A 25,953-nucleotide genomic window follows, 5' to 3' on the forward strand; every position below is an offset into this window, starting at 1 on the left:
AATGAAAACGTCTGCTTTCGCCCACGCCCCTTTTTCTTCTACCTCTCTCACTATCCTTCATTGATGTAGCATCTGAATCACGTGTCAAATATTAGAACATGGTAATACTGCGATCCTGGCACCATATATCACATGACATTAACAGAATATGTATAACCTTACTGTGACGTCAGCGGCAACTACCATCTAGAGTACAAGTACACATGGTATATACACACACTTCGATGGGCTCATATCAACTCCTACAAGCACAGAATGTTGTTCACAACACCGAACACATTCATCTCGTACATGCACGCGATCGCTATGTACGCGGAGTACAGCAGCAGACAAGCGACACCGACGCGAAGGTCGAGCTTCCAGCGGAACCCAGCCAGGAATAGGTAGAGTATGAGCACGAGCGTCAGCAGGACAGCGGCGCTGAAACTGACGCCAGCACTGCTGAATATCACTTTGTGGTGATCGGGCGAAAAAAAGGCTGCCTTCACAAACCACGGCCCACCCAGGCAGAAGAGGATGTCGAAGACGTTGCTGCCCAGGAGGTTGCAGAGGGCCATGTTGCCCAGTCCTGCATATCAAGAGGAAATACCTCATGCTCTAAGTGCATCTTTTGAAGTTTAATACTTCGCTATTTACCCCGTGCGTTAAGGAGGTTTTCAAAAGCCTAGAATGGAAACAGTTATGCATAAGAGTTAATGGAAAGTACGTTAGTAACCTGCACTTCGCCGATGACATTGCATTGCTGAGTGACTCAGGGGACAAATTGCAACTCACGATAACGGAGTTAGACAGGGAGAGCAAAAAAGTAGGTGTTAAAATTAATCTGCAGAAAATGAAAGTAATGTACAACAACCTCGGAAGAGAGCAGCGCATCGTGATAGGTAATAATGTACTTGTAGTTGTACAATACTATGTCTACTTAGGACAGGTAATAACCACGAAGCCGAACCACGAGATTGAAGTAACTAGAAGAATAAGAATGGGGTGTGCAAGCACTCTCAAATCATGACAGATTGTCACTATTCCTCAGAAGGAGGGTACATAACAGCTGCATTTCACCGGTACTTAGCTACGGAGCAGAAACCTGATGACTTACAAACAGGGTTCAGAGGACGACGCAGCTAGCAATGGAAAGGAAAATGGTAGGTGTAACCTTAAGAGACAAGAAGAGAGCAGAGTGTATTAGGGAACAAATCAGGTTTAAAGATATCATAGTTGAAATCAAGAAGATAAAATGGACATGGGCCGGGCATGTAGCTCGTAGACAAGATAAACGCTGGTCATTCAAGGTAACTAACTGGATTCCTAGAGCCGGCAAGCGGGTTAGGGGGAGACAGAAGGTTAGGTGGGAAGATGAGATTCAGAAGTTTGCGGGAATAAATTGGCAGCAGCAAGCACAGAACCAAGTTCCCTGGCGGAACATGGGAGAGGCATCTGTCCTGCAGTGGACGTAGTCAGGCTGATGATGATGACTTCGCGTTTGTATACTGTGCTGAATTGAATTCTCTGTTTAACTATTGTGTCGTAAGAGAGAGTCAATATATCCACTGATCTCCAGCTACTTTACGACATAAGAGATTGAGTAAAACAAGTTACAATTGGAGCGCGTTGGTACTGACTAATGCTTGAGAGTGCAACTTCAAACGAAGACGCAGATTAGAACGAAACAACACGACCGCCAACTCCTAACTAGTTTATTTAGAAACAAGACGCTTACGTACATCATCATTACAAGCACACCTGGTGGCAAAAAAAATTGCCCGCAGCTTCCCTCGGGGGAACACTGAGGAGGATGCGGAGCATATAATTGGTTAACGGGGTGTTAAAGTGCGACTTACTTGGGTCGATGGCTAAATTGGTTAACGTGGTTGTGAAATGGGGTGTTAAATTGCGACTCACTTGGGTCGATGGCTAAATTGGTTAACGTGGTTGTAGGAGGGGGTGTTAAATGAGTGAACACGTACACACGTATGCGAAAGGGCGGCGCTGGTCGAAGGGACGTCGATCATTGTGTTTGTGGATTCGTTGGAATTCATTTCGCCGCGACCTTGGACGTCGACGCGCCGTACAAACCAACCGACGAGCGGCAACTGAGTGAGCGAGCGCCGACCTTGAGTATATATACAGCGCGACGGCGCATGCACTGTCAGCTGTCGAATGTTCGAGAAGGGGGAGAAGCGCAACGGCGCATGCGCGCGCGTCAGCTGCCGATGTTCTCGAAGCGCGACGGCGCATGCGCGCGCGTCAGCTGCCGATGTTCTCGAAGCGTGACGGCGCATGCGCGCTACATTATACAGCTAGCGAATGTTCGTGAAGAGGAGAAGCGCACGCGGTGTGTAGAGGAGGAAGGGTGCACAGATGGTGGAGGAGTGAAGCGCGCGCGGTGTGTAGAGGAGGAAGGGATGCACAGATGGTGGAAGAAGGAGGAGGAAGCTTGCGGACGGCGCCGCACTACAAGCCTCGAGTATTAGATGCTCCGCATCTAAAACTGCACTAATAAACACGTGGCTCGACTGCGACGCCATGAATGCATTATAATATATACATTCACGTGTATAACAAAAGCTTGCCACGCAACTTTGAAAATACGCGATTTGCAAAAGGCTAATTCCTTGGCGCGTTTTGTCGACAGAGCGCCAGCTAATCAAGAGGGCGGCTGTAGAGGTCAACCATATGAAAACATCACACCATATCAAGGAGCGAATGATGATGAGTGAGGCGAAGCGTCCATTGGTCCGTCCGTGCTTACGTGCTACTGTCCATTCATCCGTCCGTCCTTGCTTCCGTCCGTCCATCTGTATGTCCACCTGTCAGTGCATCCGTGCGTCTGCCCGTGCGTACGTCGTTGCATCCATCCGGGCGTTCGTGCGTCCGCTCGTGCGTCCGTCCTTGCGTTCTTCTGTCTGTATGTCTATTTGTTCATCCGTCCATCCGTATGTCTTGCCTGCCTGCCTGCCTGCCTGCCTGCCTGTCTGTCTGTCTGCCTGCCTGCCTGTCTGTCTGTCTGTCTGTCTGTCTGTCTGTCTGTCTGTCGGTCTGTCTGTCTGTCTGTCTGTCTGTCTGTTTGTCTGTCTGTCTGTCTGTCTGTTTGTCTGTCTGTCTGTCCATTCGTCCTTCAATCTGTCACTCACACTAGAGCCACCTACTAAGTGAGTCATACAACTAATACAACTAAGTGGTTACAAGCTGGTCACAGACATGCATGGACAGACTCGAGGCTTGAGGAGCTCTGCCTCTAAAAAACATGGGAGATAAGAGTGTCTTTTTGGCTGTCAAATATGGTTGCGCATTGAAATGTGAATGTAGGATTGAAACATTAACCTACCAACGTGAAGGTTTAAATGCGGCCATGCATGAATATGAAGACTATAAATATGACTTTACAAAATATCGGAGAATGAAGAAAACCGTTGAAATCTCCGTAGCACGCGCACCATCATATATGAGTTTTACTTTCTGCAACCTTTTTACTCCGGCAGTGCATCGTACGGCTTTGTGCAACGTGTGGCCTCATTCGAGCAAATGAAGTTCAATAACAGGGGAAGTGCATTTATATATACATTTCGGCATCATTTACAAAATACCTCACCACATTTTTATGGTTCTCAACGTCTATACATCAACTTTATGTCGAGCCCTGCTTCTATGGCTCTCTTGGGAGTCTACTTCCTGGAGCTTTTCTATACTTATTTTTCCTTTCAACAAAGCAACCTGAGGGCATCAGTACCTATATGTCAGTGCAAAATCAACAACACCAATTAACAAAACAGCCAAAGTGCACGTGATTTTTCTCTCTTCCACAATGTTTCTCCAGCTATTAAGGTGTGAGTAAAAAAATGACGTTCATAGAGGTAAACCTACAATTGTGCCATCCTTATATGGATAACGACAACTAAAACAGCTCACTCACCATTCTTGGCCACGATGACGCTGGTTATCGCCTCCGGCATGCTCGTGCCCATAGCCAGAAGTGTTATTCCTGAAATGGTCTCTGGGATTCCAAAGGTGTCTCCTGTAGAAAAATAACAAATCATGTAGCCTTCAAAGAACGGGCAAATAACAATAGCACTTCGCTGTGAGAAAGAAGTATATATTTGCTCTTGTATAGGATACTGAAATCTTAGTGCTGAAAGAAGACATGTCTGTAATGACTAAAAAAATGATGTGGCCTTTTGTGAAAATAACACACTTTTTTTTGCTGGCTCACAGTTTTCAAACGCCTGAGTTCATCAAGCCATTCCTATTCTTCTCTAAGTACGGACATGCACGAATCGCTTTAGGTTAACGGTTTCATTTTCAACCATTCACCTAGTGAGCACATCTCCCAGAAAGGACCGACAATTTGTCGACAATTAATAAAGATAAAAATCATTTAGGCTATCGACATTGCTTTTTCTTAGAAATATATCTACGTTTCTTTTATTGATTAGCTCTCGTTTAAGTAATTTCTGTTAAATTTTTCACCAGTGTTGCGGGTAATATTTGTATAACATAGTTACAATGTCAGGGTTACGTTTGCCTGCTAAGGTAACATATTGCAGTCCGCCTCGGTGGATTAGTGGCTATTATGCTTGGCTGCTGACTCGAACATCACCAGTTAAAGAACTCAAGGTGGTCGAAATTTCGGAAAACCTTCACTATGATGTTTTACATAATCGTATGATGGTTTTGGGACGTAAAGACCCACATACTGAGTTGATTGGTAATATATTGCAGCTTTGCCCATAACACTAAGTAATGTCGTCCAAGTGTCGACTGGCTACAGCCTATTTTTGTAACCCTAACAACTTTTGTTTGTCCAACTACTTATATGTGACATTTCTACCCGGTTGGTTAAAGGGTCCTTAGTCGCCGAAAAACGCTTGCACGGCAGAGTATGAAAATGTTTGAAAACGATGCGTCCTTGGCGCCACCGTTTCGACAAGTTGCCTTGTTTTCTTCTATGCAACAAGCGCGCTCTCGTGTTTTTACGTTTGTCCAAGTCTTCGTAAGTTTTTTTCAATATCTTTTTTCATCTTTTTCTCCTCCAATCTTCCTTTCCCTCGTTCCTTCCCTTCTGCTAAAAGAGTAGGCTGGCGTTGTGCCCCTGCAGGTGGCAAATGTATGCCTACGATATCCTTACTATTCCGCCATGTCTTGTTTTGTGCATATCAATTATTATTATTATTATTATTATTATTATTATTATTATTATTATTATTATTATTATTATTATTATTATTATTATTATTATTATTATTATTATTATTATTATTATTATTATTATTATTATTATTATTATTATTATTATTATTATTATTATTATTAAGAAGTTTATTTCAATAAGGCAAGACCACTAGTCGAAACCCTAGCTTCAGCGACAATCACTCTTTAAGCATATTTTTTTTTATTTCTTAAGGTCTCCATCTTCTCTTGAACTCCTACACAGCGAAGTCTAACTGAGGTAGTCACTATGCATTGCCGTATATGAACCATTGTTCCTGTTTTCTTTCTTTCCTAATTTAACTCTAGCAATTCTCTTGTCTACATTATCATTCATTCTTCTGAAGTGTATCGCAAGTTCACCAAAGATAACGCCCCAACGCAGCTACTCACCGATAACAGTAACCATCCAGACGCTGAAGTACGAGAGTAGCCCGACCCAGATGATGGCCGCCACGAAGGTTAGAGGGAACCACATGCGGAAGCGCGGCTGGCGGCAGTCCGGGATGGTTATACTCATCAGCAGCAGTCCGGGCCACACCAGCAGCCAGCCGAGGAGAGACAGAGACCCACCGGATGGCATCAACCACGCGCCGCAGGTCTCGGCGGTTTCCATCTTGCGTACTGTGGTACAGCACACGTCAGGAAGCGTGACATGCTTATTAAAGAAACGATAGCCATGTTAATTGTGTGCATATAGTGAAACACGTGTATACCGCCTTTTACAATTTCATGCTAGCTCTTTACCAGTGTGACCTTTAACCATTCCCGATGATTCGCATGCTTTGACCCAACAGTTAGTTCTGTGGTTATAAACCTACAAAGCCTCGATTTTAATCTGGAATACTATTAAACCACATTCTGCTAAGTATTATTTGCTTCAATTCTTTCCCAAACAGAAAACGAATAAGACCCTCGAGCTCTAAAGAAAGAATACCTAGCTATTAACGAAGAAAGGAGAAATGCTGGAGTTTTTTTTTTCTGTGTTAGCCAGAATATTGATAGGAATAAAGAGCTTCAAGAGTGTACTGCAACACTAGTAGCGATAGACATTGCTAGAGTGCAAAATTATGAGTGTCACATTTTTATTTCACACTAATTTGATCCTTGGCTTGGCGTTGTCATTGGCTTGTTAAACGTATATACGACTGCTCCTTCAAAATAAACTATAAGCTGTATTGCAGTGCTGCTTCTTGTGCTTTCTTTCTTTTTCCCAGCCTCTGTGTGCTGTAACATTTCCCCGATGCAATACTAAATAGCCTACCAAGCAATTCTCTTGAACACTAAATATATGATTTACCAACTTACCCAACGTTCCATCCTCCTAAATTATCCCTCATCTTACGTTTATGCTATGTATATAGTCCCATTTCAAGTGTCCCTTTGCAAGGGGCCAACTCAGATATTTCTTTGAATGATGCTAGTACACTTCCATACCTTTCCTTTGTTTCGTCTGCCTGCCTGCCTGCCTGCCTGCCTGCCTGCCTGCCTGCCTGCCTGCCTGCCTGCCTGCCTGCCTGCATGCCCGCCCGCCCGCCCGCCCGCCCGCCCGTTCGTCCGTCCGTCCGTCCGTCCGTCCGTCCGTCCGTCCGTCCGTCCGTCCGTCTGTCTGTCTGTCTGTCTGTCTGTCTGTCTGTCTGTCTGTCTGTCTGTCTGTCTGTTGCGGTTCCGTTGAAGCAAACACGCAAATTTGAACGGCATTTCGTTGATATCGTGCTATGGCAGTATGAAATGTGCACAGAAGGAGAGTGTCATCCACCTTTATCATTTAATTTCAGAGATATGCGCACGATCACGTGTATAAATACGTACGGACAAAATAAAGTAAATACGCACCTTGTCCACTGAGAAGGACATTCTCGCACTCAGAGAGCGAGGAGCTCCCAAGAGAGTCAATTCCCGAGCTGTCTTCTTCTTCTTCCCGGTCCTGTTCCATGTATATAATAGTCTGTGTTGTCAACAGCGGCGTTTTTTCCTCTGTAGGCTTCAGTGTTGTTGTAGAAATTGAAGCAACCCATCGAAACATCTTAAGCTTGTCAACCTGAAAGCAAGAACACTTAGGTTCAAATGTTTCGTGTTACATCAAATAGTCACCGCACACCTTCATTTAAGCCGAGTTAGTGGTGAGTACGATAGCATTGCCCTTTCTAAGTACGTGTGAACTGAGTGGTAAAAAACACGGAGCTAAATACCTTGCTCGGATGATCGTCTAAGCTCAGGTAATGGCAGCTTTAGGTTGATGTTTCATAGGGTCGTATTACATTATCGGTAAAAAACAGGGCGCTGAAAATTTCGCCTAACGAATTTTTGTCAAGCATAAACCGAAACACAAATAACTTGTTGTCGCCGTTGACCACCGCAGCTATTCGTTTTGGCAATTTAGCAGACATTACACGATAACCTGTGTTTTCGGCTCATACCTTATTCAATTTCACACTGCAACTACCCCATTAAAACTCACTTGTCAGCTGCGAAGCACATCTTTTTTTTTTCAGATAGGTGCTTGAAAAATAAATGTGGAACTATCGGGTGAAGAACGTGGTATTGTAAGTTGATCACAATGTTTAGCAAGTCACCTTTCGTTGAGACCACTTGGAGATGCGTGAGTCGAATGACATGTAGACTATGTACAGGATGAACATGAGCAACATGATCATAGCTTCCCACCTGAAAAAAGAATACAGTCGTTTCAGTACAATGCCACTTCAACTCGGACTGTTTTCACTTAGAGGGTTACTGTCCGATCACCACGAGTCTGAATACATGTTTGTTTGTTGATTCGCGCGTGTGTGTGTGTGCACGTGTGTTCATGTTTGTTTGTTTATTTGTTTGTTTGTAATTTTTGGCACCCTTGCAGGATTCTTTATTAAACGCAGCTACTTTACTCTGCTAGGTGTCTTCTCACTAGTTTTTTTTTTTTACTTCTCACTATAGGTTGTCTCTATTTTGCCTTTCAATAGTAACTTTTCTTTTTAAAGGATCATACACTAAACACATACCGTGCGACTCTCCTACCAGTTTTCTCTCTCAAGTTAAGTATATCAAAATATATAGCTGACATGCTCCTCGAAAATGTTCAGCGACCATGCACGTTTTCTAAACACGAAGTATGACTGTGACCAATGGCAACCTTCGATTCATTCGTGCGATCAAATTTTTATTGCGGTGTAAATTTCAGAATGTAAGTTTGATTGGCTGGATCCTGCGAATATTTCACAAAATATATTAATTAGAGTCTATTGTGGTGAAAGGTATTGTGTTATTCATTAACACACCTGGCACTGATCTTGTGTAAAAGGGTACAGAAAACAACCTGTACGACGTCTATCAGTGGTAGTCTGCGTGGCCACCTTCTATGTATTGGTCTCTGCCCTTAGACTCTCCAAAATATTTATGCCCGACATAACGTATATGCCTATATTGCTTCTGACTTGTTTTCTCTTCCCTTATTATTTTATTTGTTCTAGTTTCCTTATCTATGTTTCTTCAATTCTACTGTCATGTTGATAAAATAACTGACTCATAAAGTGTGCCTTCCCTTGTTTTGTCTCTTTCATATATGAATAAAGAATAACAAGTATAATTTGACGTACCAGTAGACGCTGTTGTCCGAGACAATAACCACCAGGGCCAAGACAGTGATGGCGAACATGATGCAGTCCCTCGTCACCGGGTACCAGCTGATGTCCACTGTCTAGGTACATAGAATTACCATCGTAAGTCAAGCTACCTTAGCCTAGCCTGCAGCAATACTCTCACGTGTTTGTTCCTCTATATTTGATTGGCATGGTAGTAGTAGCGCCAACCGGATGTAAGTGCCAATATGCGAAGGACTGTATCGATGAAAACTTTCGATGTGTGTTCTTAGTTGACGTCCCAAAGACTAGCACGGGTATAAAAACATGAAAATTTTATATTCTTGCTGAATTCAAAGTTTGAGTTAAACGTGAAAGCGAGAGACAAACGCGGGGGCAAGGCAGAGAGGTTAACCAGGTTGGGCCCGATTTTCTACCCAGCACTTTTGCGTACCGCCCAAGAGCTGACCTGCAAGAAGGAAAGAGAAAAATAGATGCCCCTGGCCTTGCTAGTTTACTAAAGCAAGAAGTGACACAGGAGAAGTAACCGATGAGGAAAAAGGTAAAAAAGCACACGAGGTGCACTAACGGAAGACTTAGTTATTCACATCAAAAAAATAAGTGCTATTTGGCAAGAACAAGCGAATGTCAGCACTGGAACAAACAAAACAGCCAATAAACAAGTCAACAAAGGAATAGACTTCTTGTTCTTGAATAAAAATATGGCGGAATAAAAATAGGCCGTGAAGCTTCACTTAGTCAAGCCACGAGTGGTATCAAGCATGCTTCATAGGTTCCAAGTTTTAATACAGTAATACTTCAGATTCTGAAAATAATTCTTATGATGATATTTTGTGTCAGTATCATGCCTACCTACGCAATTTGATTGTAGGTGTGACCAGACATTATTTCCCCACCGCAATAGACTATAGAATAGGTCAAGCACAGAGCCAGAAAAAGGTAGACCTAATACCAATATATTAGCCTCTTGTCGGTCTCCGTCTGACTGGATATCGTTATTTGCTCAGTGGGTGCCGTCAGCGAATTAAACGACTACTCTAAGCGTCGATAGTCAGAGCCCACTCGTTTGTAAGACCTATAGCGAGTGAACATTTCTTCTTGCGCCAGGTTACCCCGCTGATAAGTCAAAATAAATAACGTGACGGCAGACGTTCTGTGCAGATCTTGCAACCCCTCGTCACCTGAGAAGCATGCAAGACTGCATTCAATGTCAAGAAAGTACTCGTAACGAAGAGTTTCGTTTCACCGAATTTGGATTATTGCTCGCATCTTAACAGCATTCGGCGTATGATGTGTGCCACAACGTCAAATATCTTTCACCATGCGCTTGTAGTTGCGTTACCGTCGACTCAAACATAGATATGCGACAGGTTTCTAAATTTTTCTCCAACTGCAATAGGTTTAGTGAGTTGATGGATTGTTCCTCTTCGTACAGAAACAGGGTGACTAACCTCACATGGTCAGGAGATCTTGGTTTTGTAATTGTCTCCTGTCCCTAGTGTACACTAATCAAAATCCATTTCAATTATTTGTTTACGGCACATGCTATCTTTGGCGTGCAAAGACAAGAAATTCTATTGTCCTGCGGAGTAAGTTATCTAGCCGAGTATGTACCATTCTCTGCCTATATTTGGAAGAATTTGTACTTGCTGGCTTAAGCAAACTATATACCTGCGTATACTCTTACACATAACGCCTGAAAAAAAAACGTCTTGCATTACAACCATGGCTTCGTTAACACCATTGTTATATTACGTTCTTTGCAGTACACACGAAACAGTATTTGTCTCGTCACGCCGTTGGTGCGTCTCAACCTTTATCTGCTTATCGCATGAAGATAATGCTTGTGAGCTGGCCTGAAGCCAATGTTAGGCTTAGATGTGGCATATCACAAGTCTGCTTACTTCAGCAGTTGTGCGGGCCGGCCGACATTATCTCGGTTGCATCGGCCCCCGCCTGTAGGTCACTTATCAACTTTTTTGCACCCGGCAGAACGCAAAGGTGCATAGCACAGCACATTCACCGCACAGCCAGACGAAACACGTCGTGTAACTTTTTTGTTGCGCTTATGGATGATTCACTTTAATTGACTTGATTGATATGCGGGGTTTAACGTCCCAAAACAACCATATGATTATGAGAGACGCCATAGTGGGGGGCTCCGGAAATTTCGACCACCTGGGGTTCTTTAACTTGCACCCAAATCTGAGCACACAGGCCTACCACATTTCCGCCTCCATTGGAAATGCAGCTGCCGCAGCCGGGATTTGATCCCGCGACCTGCGGGTCAGCAGCCAAGTACCTTAACCACTAGGCCACCGCGGCGGGGCGATTCCCTTTTGCTTCAAGCCAGACGAGGATTATTCGCCCTTTTGGGGCCCCATGCATTGTGCGCAGAGCAAATATAAGCAAACAGGGCACGCAACAATGGCCTACCGATGTGCTAAATAAAATAAAACAGCACAATGGGGTCTTTCTGGGTGACGGAAAAACAATGAGAGTTGGGAGGTCGTTCACGGCTGTACCTTTTTCCAGACGATGAGTCCGATAACACCGGTGACTCCAACGATGTTGAAGACTGCCGAACCCAGTACTGTGCTCACTCCGATGTCGCCTTCACTCACGAACAAACCTTATTTTTTAAAGAAACAAAGAGCAACGTAGCAGTTGGTACATCAGATCAAATTTTAATTCACCCCTCCCCCCAAAAATACCGATTGTGGTAAGGTTACATAGCTAAAAGCTATTTGAACAGTTTGAGTGGGCCAAAAACTACTTAAAATCTCAGCGATAATATGACACGTTTTACACTATACATAGCACAAGACACATACACATATGCTTTATTACTGTTACTGTAATAATTTAGGGCATATCACATATTGTTACGGAGACATTTTTAAAATGAAACTTCAGTTAGAATATTATATACGCTTTCACGTCTTAAGAAACAACATTCATGAGCAAACCTACAAACACAATAGGCACATTTAAAAGTGTAGGTGTCACAAAATTTATACAAATGTCAATCGTCTTTGTCAGTATTTTGTATTGCATTAAAATGTAGAAATCTTAGTAGGGCAATAATACAAGTAGAGAACGGATGATTATGGAAAAGGCGGGGTTGTTGACTAAACAATGTCCACTTTGCTACCCTACGGATAGGGAGCAGAATAAGGAGTGAAAAAGTGAGAAAAAGAGAGAAAGATAGACAGAAACGAGGACACATTTTACAAGGCACACACAATGCAAATGTTCGCAGGTGGTCACTCAGTGCTGTTGCCTTCAAGTACTGCAAAAGGGGATGTGTGAGTGTCTGAGCTGATGTGATGTGATACCAAGCTCTTAAATCTTTCCTTCAATAAATGTTCGATCACCGAGTCTCCTTAAGGCACATTGGAGAACTTTACGAGATCGCACACTGTGTCACCCGTACGCACTAGAGTTGCCAGCTGAACTCCAATCATCGCACGCAGACACTTGAATCATTACTCCAGCTAAAACTTCCATGCAATATTTGTTCATGTCACGCTACAATGCAGGAAGCGGAACTTACCGAAGACGGAAGAGAACAGTTCTGGCGCCGATGTGCCCATGGCCATGAAGGTTGCTCCGGCAACGTCGGTGGGAACTCGAAAGTCTAGGAGGAAACATAAACGAGTCAGTGAATATTTCTTCCAACCCATTCTTTAGTGAATTCACCGAGAAAGGTCATTGCCCCAACAACTTCTACTGCTCTATTTAAATGCAACGCTGGCGTTGTGACAGAAGCGAAATATTAGACAGGAAGTTACTGCTGGGAAATAGTAAAAAATTTTGAGTAGCACTCAAAGACGTTACTTTTCTGGCGCACAGAAGTTATTAAACTGCCACGGGATAAACCTCACAAGACATTGCATCAATACACGTTTTTTTTTTTACTAAAAGCACCTCTTCATTGTCTTTTTCGATGACTATGCCTATCTGCTTAGAGTTGTGTAGAGTAGTGGCAATATATTACTACACGTTTACCATCCGTGTGATTAGGTGTCTGTCCGACAACACGGCTAGTGTTAAGGAACCACATGAACAGCCTGTTGCTGTTTCCCGGTCAGCACACTTTTTTGTAACACTTCGAACTTGTCTAGCCGGCTCCCGAAACTGAGATAATCCTTGGAATGGGAGCGATACTGAATGATACTTTAGTTCTTAAACAAAAGCAGGTGCAGCAAACCGAACTTGGGAAAGTTCGTTCGTACGTTTTGTTCAACATTGTTATGTTTCTTCATTATTATGTTCGTTACATTTTATGCCCTGAAGATATTGACGGAAGTGGTCGTTTTGCAGCGTGACTTTGTATAAACCATATTAGTCAAAGCAGTACTCGAATGGAGGTAAAAAAGGGACTACATGTTTGCTTCGAGTTATAAAGATGCTGTTAAGGTTTTTGCGTCGTAAAATGGCAAGATCTCTTCACCTTGTACGCCCTTTCTCTTTTTCTTTTATATTCATCTTCCTAACTCGGACACATTGGCGTTGGAAGTTGTTCTTGACAAGTAGTGAATGGATCAGAAAAATAAAAAATCACAGCATATCCACGGAGTGAATGATGATGAGTGTACGAAGCTCCGGAGATGCATCTGGAGCCCGTGAACCCTACGTGAGTTTTGCCCAGTCGATACGACATATTCACGAAGCGAATAATGATAAAGAAGGTTGTTCCAATTGTCCGTCCGTCCGTCCGTCCGTCCGTCCGTCTGTCTGTCTGTCTGTCTGTCTGTCTGTCTGTCTGTCTGTCTGTCTGTCTGTCTGTCTGTCTGTCTGTCTGTCTGTCTGTCTGTCTGTCTGTCTGTCTGTCTGTCTGTCTGTCTGTCACGTACTAAGGGTAGCTATGACAGACAACTGCGGTGAACAAGCCTACGCCTTCAAAAGTTTCGCCCCTAAAAACAGCTCAGCTACCAACTTGGCAAGCAATGCGCAGTCATAAGCGGCGAAATCCATACTCACAGTCGGCCATGACCTCCAGGGACGGGACGAAGTACTTCTGGCAGACGATGGCGAGCAGCGCCAGCCCGTACGCGGTTCCCGCGAAGTGCAGTGCCACCCAGCCCCGCTGCCTCTGTTGCAGGCTGAAAAGGTCGGGCGGGAACTCGGACCTGCCGCCATCGGCTGCCTCGCCACCGCCAGCAGCGGGGAGACAGCGCTGTGCCGCCTCGCCTGCAGTCGTCTCGGCTGAAAGATATGCATAGGGGAGCCATCAAAGTCAGAACAAGCGCATGCGTACACCTCTAGCTCACATAAACGTGTCCATGATGTAGACACACACTGCATTCTTCTTCAGCAAACCAAATCTCTACTTTAGCAAACTAATTCATCAGTTATTTTGTTGTGCCGTTGGATTAATATAGTGTTAGTCCACTTTAGCTTATAGTCAAGTTCCATGTGCTGATGAGTTAGTGTTGATTAAAGGTGTGTTGCCACCAGCCAGATGGCCTAGTGGTCATGGGGCCTGACTCCTGAACCCGATGGTCGCGAGACCAAGTTTCGGCCACGATAGCCGCACTTCTATGTAGAAGTCCTTGAGGCCCCTGTGCATAGATTTTGATTCACATTAAAGAACGCCATGTAGTCGACCTCTCGGAGCCCTCACATACGGCGTATTTCATTACTATATTGTGGTCTCGGGACGTAGAACCTCAACAATTTTTAATTACGGTTTACTGACGATGTGATTCGACAAGGACGAGGCGAGATGCGGCGCAGTACATTGTCCTAGAGGCACAATGACAATGAGCAGCACGTTCATACTACTGACGATACTGCTGGAAGAGTGCGCGTCTTCGTTCCAATCCCCACTCAGCAAAAGAAGCCATTCTGGCCACCTAACAGCTAGACGGCAGAGTGTCATGGTAGGGGCTCGAGTCATGCAACGGGACGTGGTCAAGTCCACGCAGGCATATATCCTCGGACTGAGGAGGTGGCGTGAGAAGATAGTTAACACAACGATGACCCCAGGCCGTGTTAAGGCCCCTCGTACTTTAGAAGAGCTTCGAAGAAAAAAACAGGAAGCAGTATAATACTCTACTGCCCATTTATTACCAACTGTGAAACATTATTACTCACTGCGTAACTGTGAACAGGTAGCGAGAAAATGCAGATGATGCATTCAAATAGAAAAATAAATGTTCTTACGCGAGAACTGTGTGTGATAGATGTCAGCTGCCGTTGTACTGAACATATTAGCAAAGGCAACCAGCTGATGCCCAAAAGATTCCTGCAAACCAAAATTACAATGTTTATTGGTGTTGTGTGTCCCAAAAATCCCGATATGATTGTGTGGAACGTCCAGGGGCGGAATGTTTCTCGACGGCAGGGAGGCACCTTTTTGAAATTGTCATTTTTCGCTTCGATTGCCATGGCGAATTAAAATTGGCGGGAGAGGGGATACGGTTTCAGGATACGCTACTGGGGATGCCGTAGAGGAGGGACCCGGATACTTCCGGGTCACCTGCGGCTTTTTAACCTGTACCTCAAGTCTAAATACACGAGCCTATATAATTTCGCCTCCATCGCAACGCGACCACCATAACCGGGATTGGGTACCGTGAACCTCGGGTAAGCAGTCAATTACCATAACTACTTGACCACCGCGGTGGGTGCTGGAACTCATAAGCTTGATCCCAGGCATACCTGACCACCAAAACTCTCAGACAAGAGTTGACTGATCATGTGTGTATGTATATATATATATATATATATATATATATATATATATATATATATATATATATATATATATATATAGAGAGAGAGAGAGAGAGAGAGAGAGAGAGAGAGAGAGAGAGAGAATGTAGGAAAGGTAGGGAGGTTAACTAGACTATGCGTCCAGTTTGCTACTCTACACATGGGGAGGGGGAGAGGGGAGTAAAAAAAGAGAAGGATAGACACATGTCACATCACACACACACAATAAGATTTGTTGAAGTTTGCCTGCATCGTATGTAAATTCAGAAATAATAAATCGAAAAAAAGAATATTTGTAAGAGATTACGTTTCTTTTTTCTTGTAAAAGACACAAGTTAAAGGTCTTCAAGGACAATACGCAAACAATTATAGGAGCTCTCAGTACACGCTACCAGCTCAAGTGTTTACGAGTAGGCGTAACACTCAGGGTACCTAGCACTGCGATTTATCGCTATCTTGGCGTGACCTATACTGCATCCCTCCTTTTTGGACTTCGGCAGCAGCCTAAATACCTACCACTGTTGTCCAGTTCGATATATATATCTCTACGAGAACGTTCACGTTACAATGGAGGCTGCATATATGTATATAACTGCGTGCAGGTGTAGTTGCATTTTCGAAACTAGCATTGACGAAGACTTCAGAGAGCGTAAAGACGGCATGGTGTTATTGCGAAGATGGGCACTTCATGCTTACAACATCGTAGAAACTATTCCACCAAGTTGTTTCAAAGTTAAGCCTAGATTCAGCCACAATTTGCACTGCCTCAATTTCCCTTCTAGCAGTGTTGTTGTTGTTGTTGTCGTCGTCACCGTCGTTGTCGTTGTTCTTGTTCTTGTTCTTGTTCTGTTGTTGTTGTTGTTGTTGTTGTTGTTGTTGTTGTTGTTGTTGCTGTTGTTGTTGTTGTTGTTGTTGTTGTTGTTGTTGTTGTTGTTGTTGTTGTTGTTGTTGTTGTTGTTGTTGTTGTTGTTGTTGTTGTTGTTTAGTACGATTCGACGAGGCTAGCCACACCTTTTTCACTCAATTATACTAATCGCCCCGCCGCGATGGTCTAGTGGCTAAGGTACTCGGCTGCTGACCCGCAGGTCGTGGTTCCGAATCCCGGCTGCGGCGGCTGCATTTCTGATGCAGGTGGAAATGTTGTAGGCCCGTGTGCTCAGATTTGGGTGCACGTTAAAGAACCTCAGGTGGTCAAAATTTCCGGAGCCCTCTACTACGGCGTATCTCATAATCATAAGGTGGTTTTGAGACGGTAAACCCCACATATCAATCAAAAATTATACTAATCGCCAGCCGAACACAAACATAGATGCAAGAAAAACTGTCTTTGCTTCATAAATATATTCACGCGTCCAGGCCACCACCCCTCCCACTAACGGCAACATTGCGCATGTCTAAACGACTTCACAATCAGCGAAGCATCACACGCATTTTTGGAAAAACAAAATCATTCAATTCATCGGCTTTGCCTCGTGCCATAGCACTCTGGAATGACCTACCCGACGTCATTGTCAATTTAACTAATCATGAAAATTTTCGCGAGCAATTAATGATACATCTATCTCAATAGCATCGCATAACCTCCTTGAATTCTGTTTTTGTTCTTTGTGCTTTTTTTGCGGCTGGGAAATTGTTGTTGTTGCTTGAAGCCCCTCTTTGTCATTTGTGCAACCACTGTTATTAGTTCCAATGTTATTACTTGCTTTGTATTTTTATTAGTTATTAGTTAATAGTTGCTCTGTAGTTGCTTTGCTTTGTAGTTGCTTTGTATTGTGGCAGAAGTATCACCCACTAGCATTCTTTCCTATGTACCCCCCTTACTCTATGCCACGTAATAGAGCCTGTAAAGTATTTTTAAATAAATAAATAAATAAAATTGGTGCAAGATAATGTATACATGACTGAATCTTCGCATCACCCTAAATGAAAATTAGTTTTCGTGCTTGCTTTCTTCCTGCGTCCGCAGAGCAAGTACAAACGTCCAAGTGGCAGACACAAGTAAGGCTCACGTGTAACGGGAGTATGCATGTAGTGATTTGAGCTTTTCTTGAAGAACTCTATGCCCTTATGTGGCACGTACTGAACACGTTTATGAAGATGAACTGCGGTGCTTTGTGTGATGTATGCTTAGAACTTGCAGATACTTGCCGCGGCTGCGGCGGCTGCATTTCCGATGAGGGCGGAAATGTTGTAGAACCGTGTGCTCAGATTTGGATGCACGTTAAAGAACACCAGATGGTCGGAATTTCTGGAGCCCTCCACTGCGGCGCCTCTCATAATCATATGGTGGTTTTGGCACGTTAAACCCTACATATCAATCAATCAATCAATCAATCAATCAACTTGCAGATACTCATCTCCTTTTCAGCTCACTGTGTGTCGTAAGAAAAGTGTGCGTGCTGATAACCAGTAGTCGCTGGATTCAGGGAAGGGCTTTCTTTTGCTGCATCGTTTGCTCTGCCTGGATAACTGTGCCTTCAAGCTCGTGGTAATGGAGCTGACATTGACAACCGAGATTTCAAACTGAGAAGATAAATCTTAAGTGGTTTTCAGCAGATGGCTAGATTAGCATACGGGACGTCTGGAGAACTAAAGGTGAAGAGCAAGCGATAACCGTAGAAGGCGGCTCATTCCGTATCAGTACAACATGTTGCACGCAAAACCGAAATGGGGGATCGCATTTTTCTTCGCGTTAGTAAAGCTGCGCTGTTCGTTCTCGAGCTAACAATGTTTTTTTTATTTATTTTCTGGCATTTGAGGTTATTAGGTTCTGCCTAAAATACGACCACTTAATTTAGTAAAAGGAAAAGACGGGGAAGAATTATTACAAGAGTAATTAATTTTCATACAAATAGCTGATGATTACAGCATCATAGCATACAAGCTATCTGTTTTATATCATATTGGTTTCTGTTATCTCGTACTATATTACATCTTTCCAATGGGGTCTTCTTACACAAGTGCGTGGGTGCATGCACCGAAACGTCAATATATGAATTCGATCAAATAAGCAAACGTAGCTAGCAATACTTGCTTGAAATAACTCAGTACGTGTTGCAGCTATGAATATTTCATCCGACTGGCTAAGTTAACGATAGCGTTTTTACAATATGAACCATTTGGAATGAAAACAGAAACAAAACGCAGATTTTGTATAGTTGAAGCAGCAGATTGAACGAGTTGCAAAAGTAGCCAGCCTTTCTATTGCTGAGCCCTAAAATCCTCTCGATAACAGCCCTACAATGCCCACGACCGTGCCTTCCTTAGTCAGCGTCTGTAGATATGAAACTTGACCGACAAAAAGTGCTAGTCGAGAGCATACCCAGTGTGCTTGGTTGTCTTACAGAGAAATTGTGATTTCAAACTAATGTGCTCACTTGCTTGTCTGTAAATTATGTTATTCCCGTATAACTGCGTCATGTCAACAGCATTTATACAGGAATCAAAGAACTCTCACTGGTCTCCGCATTGGGCTCAAGTTTTGAGATAAGTCAGCTAATGTTAGGCGCACCTGTAACGTTAAGTAGCTTTGTGAAGAAAATTCGTTGCTCAATTTAAGAGACACCTGGATAGTTACAATGTGTACTCTGTGTTCTGGCCAACCGTACCCTTTAAATTTATCTTATTTGGTCATTTTTATGGCATGTTCGTCTTTCGGTTGATTATGATATGTGGGGTTTAACGTCCCAAAACCACCATATGATTATGAGAGACGCCGTAGTGGAGGGCTCCGGAAATTTAGACCACCTGGGGTTCTTTACCGTGCACCCAAATCTGAGCACACGGGCCTATACAACATTTCCGCCTCCATCGAAAATGCAGCCGCCGCAGCCGAGATTCGATCCCGCGACCTGCGGGTCAGCAGCCGAATGCTTTAGTCACTAGACCACCGCGCGGGTCACGTCTTTTGTTTCAACAGCACTTTAGTACGTTCATGAACTTTAAAGTTTCAGCGAGTATTACTCTCAGTACCTCGTACCTGAATTAGAAATTTCTTGTTAACGCAATTCACAAGCGCTATAGCGTTTTTTCAGCACCTTCTGAAAGGCTGTATTTTCTTGCTTTTCCTAATGGCTCAGTTCTGAAACACGTGTGGAGGAACTAGAACAACGACTCTTGCAAAAGGTTATTCGCTGAATTCGTATCAATATGCTGCGAAGTATTAACACTCGAGGCATTTATTTTTTGTATTACTGCAAGGTAAGCAGCAAAGATTAGAACACACGGCATGTCGCGCTATCTATTGCTCTGTGCTGAGACATCTTGTCTTTATTTTATTTTTTTCGGGCTCGATTTGTTACAGCAAATCAGCTATGACTTATCGCTCGTAAATGCATTTTTTGCTGGGTGCGATCGCGTGGGTGCGCACGTTTATTCGACAGAGACCAATCGCATACGAAAGAAGAGTTAGCTAAGATTTTTAGTAAAGAAGTGATGTTTGCTATCATACAACACAGGACAATCATCATGGGGGAAGCAAGATAAAGAAAATGTACAATCACCAAGCACAGACAGAAGACTACTGTCATTTATAATTACGCTCTCATAAACACAATTGAACCAATCACAAATGAACATCGTTCTTTTGCAGGAGTGGTGCCACTTGATAAGGCACCTTCATCGCTCTATGCTGAAATGGCTGATGAGGTTGGCATCGCAGAATGGTTCTTTTGAACACCATTATGTGATCGAAGTGAACTTCGGTAGTGGCGAGTTCTCCCCTTGAACCCTGCCATCCATATTAAACGTAAAAATAGAGTGAAAGCACAAATAAAGACGAATAAAGAACGACAAATACTTGCCCAGCTATCTTTTAGGGTGGAATACTACAGTGATGCGATGTCATAGGTACCTAAATCTTGCTGCAGGCAGAAGCTGTCCACAATTCCCGTCATTTGTTAAGTCTCTCGATTATTACAGAACCTACTAAAGAATGGGTGGTCTGGGGAGCTCGTTTCTTGTATTACTTCTATGTTATTTTATTGTAATATTTTCGTATTATTTTTATTATAATTAAAACGTGACATCGGCGCTGACTACAAAAGAAATGATATGTTTTTGTGAGAAGTCATTATATTATATAATATTTAATTACCAACGATGATTGATTACTTTCATAAGAGGTGCTGTTATCGACCTATTTGAAATATGACACAAGCAGTCTAATGACGTAATGCACAACGCCATAGCGTAAAGGGGTATTGCCAAAGAAAATGGTAAGTATACAGGAACTTCAAGCGAATAATTGGAAAGCCTTTTATGTCTTTCAACTATATTCATGTGAGAAACATAGCCTAACTTTCTTTTTGTTTTCTTTTTTCTCGGTCTTGGGTCCTACGCTACGTTCCCGTGTACGTGCACGCACTTTTCCACTGGAGTCGATCAAGCTAGCGTTTCAGGTCAGCAACACACTTCAGTTTTGTCCTGTTCGGCGTGTGGCGTTCATTGTCTCGTACCTGATTTGTTCTCTGCAGTTAACTATTACGAAGCAGCGAATCTTCTTTAGACTTCAGTCAGACATCGCGTGGATGAACGTGTACGGCACGTCGGCCGGTAGACTGCAACTCACCACATCTGGCCACTGGTGCTGCTCCGCAGAGTAGCAGAAGGACCAGTACCGACCACAACCGCTGCCTTCGCCAGCCGTCACCCAGGGTCGCAGACCGACCACGGGGGGCCGTCGTCAGGACATTCTCAGGAGAGGCGGAGGTATCCAGATTTGGAAGAAACGGGTGCGCCTGGCACTACCTACGCTGCGCTATCAACGGAGCTCTTCCTCCTTGTACGTCGACGCCCCGAATTTTCTCCCGAGAGCTCCTGCACACCACGACCAACCGCTGGCCGTGTTAGGAAAGAAGTGAGGCCGCGTCAGGAGCAACGGAACTTTCGGTGTGACGCTACCCTGGGACGGTCTCACTACGTGTTATCGATAATGGTTCCCTGTTATCCACGGCTGTCGCTCTCTTACAGGCGTGGATAAGGTCCCAGCGTGGACTCGCCCATGTCATTCTTTCTCTTCTCTACCTCGTTTTCTTCCTTTTTTTACTGCAACGTACGAGTCTTCCAGACTCAGTCGCTGTTCTGGTTTTTACAGCTTTATTTGTGTACAGGCGAAACTCACAGCATCTATATGCCAGCCGTTATCGGGCACTAAATAGACACACTGCATGGTACGATATACCTCCGTGTCCCTACCAAACAATAGAGCTTTGTCTCCGTGTTCGTGAGTAAGTTTTTTTGTTTATTTATTTATTTATTTATTTATTTATTTATTTATACTGCGATCTGTTCCCAGATCTTAGCAGGGTGGTTATACATAAAAAATACAAACAATTTAGCGCACATAAATTGCAGGACTTCATCAAACATTTTTAAGAAATTAAAAAGAGTAAGAAAACACTAATAACGAACGAATGAAACAACACAAAGAAATTCATAAAATATTCAGATGTTTTGCAAATATGCCTAAAGACTTCTGAGAAACTACGTTGGTATTAAGATTATTCCAGTCCGTTATTGTCCGGTTATATGTGAGCTTACGTACTCGCGCACCTTGTGAATAAATAAAGCTTCGTTAAATAACTTAGCATAAAGCCCAACTCTTCTATTTTCCTTGAGCGTATTACACTGCGTGTGTGCATGCGTTTTGTTCATTTATGTAACACATGTGCACTCAATGATAACAACGCTCAACCTTTCCCTGACTTGGCTCACTGATTCGTCTTACGTGCGTCGGCACTCATAAGTCCCACTTGCAATAGTATATGCAGGACTAATCTAGAACATAATGACCCCCAAGAAAGAAATTTTGTGAAATACAGCTGGATACCGAGATACAGACCAGGCTTATTCAATGTCCGCGCTGCTCTTTCGCAAGGGCAACATTCTAAAACAGGAAATCAGCCACCTGCGACCAGAAGGTTATAGCTAAGCGGCTATCAGCAACACATCAAAACACCTGCCATACCCTTCTTGTCCCTTCCTATTTGATCGTAGAAAGGCTCTTCTATATTAAGCAAACTTAATTGCTCTGCCAGTTTAAGTAAACTATTAGAGTTGTGCACAATATTGTCAGTTCACCGGATTATTTCTCCCTACCTGTGACCCCCCCTTCTCCGATTAGCTTTCTGGCCTTGCCCTGTCAGCCTCATGCAACCTTGTATCTCCCCCTGAAAAAAAGGTACCTGCTCCTGTTCCAAAATAATTAAACATATACCATCGAAGTTATCATCTAATGCGCTTAGTAAATTAATGTACGCATAGAATAGCATAAGCTGGTAATGTGCTGCAGTGCGCATCATAAAATAATGCTACCTGTCTGGTACCAGGAGGTGTCTTTACATTGCACCGATTAAAACTTCTTTCTAAGGCAGTTCGCGGATGAATTGAGGCGCATAAATGCAACCGAAGCAGGAGCTCATGCGAGAAAAGTTGTTCAGCTTCTTTCACTCCCTTCGAAGCGGCTATGGCGCCTATGTTTTCATATTTAATCATTTTTTGCCCGCACTGCTGACGGGGAACGTATAAGTGCTGAGCATAAATTAACTGAGGGAAGCGAGCATTCTTATATGACGACTAATCATTCTTGCTTTTTTTTTTCTCAACACTCTCCTATTCAACATGAAATGTCTAAGATTGTTGCAGTAGGAGGCGCCGGTTTCCGAAATTTTGTAGGTTTATAGAATTGCTACTCACTAACGACGGTAAAGTCGGCTTCTGAAATCTTGTAGCTTTTAGAAAACTCTGTCTCAAAACATGGCATTTCGGCGTGCGTGCCTTTGAGCATCATATTTGACAAGAGAAAAATCACGTAGATGGAAGCTAGGCAGTCCAAGCATATTAGTGTCCTCTTTTCAACCTTGCACTGCTGCACTGGGTAAGATAAAAATTGGCCCCGTATCTTCATGTCTCACGGCAAATGTCATCGAAAGACGATAGTCTTGCGTGTGGAGAGAGTGAACAAAACGTTTATTTGATGTTCTGCGTGAGAAAAACGGTGAACTGTATTCTGGAAGCGCTGCGTTAGAGAGTCTCGATCCGTGCAACGAAGGCGAACGAGCGCATCAAGGCACGTTATAGACACTAGCGCCATCTGGCAGTTATCTTCGAAAACGAAGGAAGGCGTGCGCGCCCGCGGAGAAAGATGCGCGCCTGTCTCGGAGGCGACAAGGTGTAGAACGCGAAGTGACGGGCAGGGGCCACCACCGTGTCGTCTAAGCGAAGCGTTGGACACACTTGCCTTTTTGAGCATCGCATTGCACTGTCAGCGCAGCGTGATAAACGGTACGGTCCTTAGAATTACTTGTGTGTGCCTTCTCTAGTAAAAAGGCACTCATACAAAACATCGAGGCGTTGTCATAGGGCCTCAGACATGTGCAATAATTGTTTTTAGTTGACAATCGCACAAGTGTGAACGCTGAAACTTGAGCAATATTGGTGGGCGCTGCGGCTGGGGTTGGCCGTTTAAGGTATCGTTTGGTGCCGTTAGGAAGATCGTTACCATAGACAAGCAGATAAATGCACAGACAGACGGACAGACAGACCAAGGTTCAGAATCGAAAGTCCCCAAGAAAGACTATCGTCTTTATTAAAAATTAAAAAGCGAAAAAAGTTGATATACTACAGGCGTGAAGTAGGCTACGTCGCAAATGTTACATACGTACCAGTAAACATTCGGCAGACTTTATTCCTTTTGGTATCATGCATGTGAGGCAGCATGTGAGCTCGGCTGCCAGCTCGTGGAGGTATCACGGGCTACTCGATGTCGTCTGCATGAAAGAGTGTTCTATAGTCACCACCTCGATCGGCCAAGTGAACCACTCCCTTACAGACGCTCAGATGTGCTCCCAACTATTGGGCTGCGGAAGTTGCGTATTTTCTCTCCCCAACCTCTTCTCCTCCTCCTGACCCCAAAACACACTGGTTCGATCTCGGCAGTGACCGTGAAATTTTGATGTGGAAAATCCTGTGTTCCCGCTTGCAAGGCACGATGTCAGAACACAGTAGAGAATCACAGTTGATCGAACTTATGAGCTGTCTACTACAACGCCCGGGATGCTCTGAGTCACTGCTGGACGTTAAACCACGTATTTCAGACATCCAACAAATCTCATAAACGTTTCTGGTGTCCATATTCTGACTAGCTCTACTTTTTTACGATGTAGGCTCCTACGGAAAACTCCGTGCTGTGTTAAGTGCTGTCTTTCTCTGTGTAGCCTCTCGATCGTACAACTTCCCCCACTTTGTTCGCAATGTGTAGGGTACCAAAATTGTTATCCTATTCTGGTTGCCTTCCCTACATTTCCTCCTCCAGCACCCTTATTCCGTCTCCTCCTAATGCTTTTTCCAAAATGAAGTTGCAAACTGTATATTTATTTTCCGGCTACGCTTTCCGCCTTCTGCATATCATTTATCTCTATATATATCTAGCTGTTTAAGAATAGCGTCTCGTTCAGCAAATCGTAAAGATAACGATGCACTTGTGTACTGACGCTGCCAGTGTTTATGGAATTCCTTGTTGCACAATTCGTGCGAAGAAGTGCTATCGCACCTCGGAAGTGTACCCTATCAGCTCAGCCCATTCTCGTTGATAGCTGTGATTCCGCACTTAGATGGCCAGATAAGCTTAGAAATAGCATGTTGAAAAACAAGCAGCTCCTAGAAATAAGGGCTGCAGCGCGAGCACGAATGTGCTAGAAGAAACAGACAAAGTCGAGGTACGGAAGGCAAAAGAGGACAACACGAGCGCTGTCCTCTTTTGCCTTCCGTACCTCGACTTTGTCTGTTTCTTCTAGCACATTCGTGCTCGCGCTGCAGCCCTTATTACTATGAATTTAAACCAACTAGCCCAAATCGCCATTCAGCTCCTAGAGTGGACCGAGCTATCTGTGCTACTGCCGTCCCCTTGCTGGTCGCACATTTATTGTCTTGCTTGGTCCCATCGCTCAAATTTTGTTAAATGGCCTGACACGGATGCAGCGGTGGCTCTACACAAAAGTTGAGGACGTTCACATAGCCCCGTAGTCCACATAAACAGCAAAAAGGCTGTGGCTGCCTTTTGAGCCGACAAAAGACGAGGGCGGTGCTCCAAACGCATTGCTGCAATTTTTTTGTCTCTTTCCCTTCTCTTCCATCTCTCTTTCATCCTTATACTACCCTTTTCTAGCGTAGGGTAGCAAACCGAGCATGTGCCTGGTTAACCTCCCTGCCTTGTCTGTTGTTGTTCTTTCTTCCTTCCTTCTTCTTTCAAATTTTCTTGAGAGACACGTTGTCGTCGTAAACTGATAATACTCAAAATCATTCTTTATAAAGTTTAGTTATAAACACACTTCAAAGTGCAACCAACGACGTCCATATTACATCGCATGTAGCCTATACATTCGCATCAACAGAATTTTCCATTAGAACAATCTCAACCGCATTTGCTAAATCT

General features: G+C 43.7%; 1 protein-coding gene across 1 annotated transcript; it reads right to left on the bottom strand.

Moving 5' to 3' along the window:
- Window positions 1-41: 41 nt before the first annotated feature.
- Window positions 42-21,690, bottom strand: LOC142766965 (sodium/potassium/calcium exchanger 5-like). The gene is made up of 11 exons (XM_075868161.1): window positions 21,643-21,690; window positions 21,091-21,265; window positions 13,785-14,009; window positions 12,355-12,438; window positions 11,324-11,430; window positions 8,796-8,896; window positions 7,779-7,869; window positions 7,039-7,243; window positions 5,596-5,826; window positions 3,911-4,012; window positions 42-568 (listed from the first exon to the last, which is right to left on the bottom strand). The coding sequence occupies exons 1-11, from the start codon at window positions 21,688-21,690 to the stop codon at window positions 243-245; spliced, it is 1,695 nt and encodes a 564-aa protein (XP_075724276.1). The 3' UTR covers window positions 42-242.
- Between the last annotated feature and the right edge of the window lie 4,263 nt (window positions 21,691-25,953).

The sequence above is a fragment of the Rhipicephalus microplus genome, chromosome 1 (genome assembly GCF_043290135.1).
Source record: "Rhipicephalus microplus isolate Deutch F79 chromosome 1, USDA_Rmic, whole genome shotgun sequence".
In the NCBI taxonomy this organism is placed as follows: Eukaryota; Metazoa; Arthropoda; class Arachnida; order Ixodida; family Ixodidae; genus Rhipicephalus; species Rhipicephalus microplus.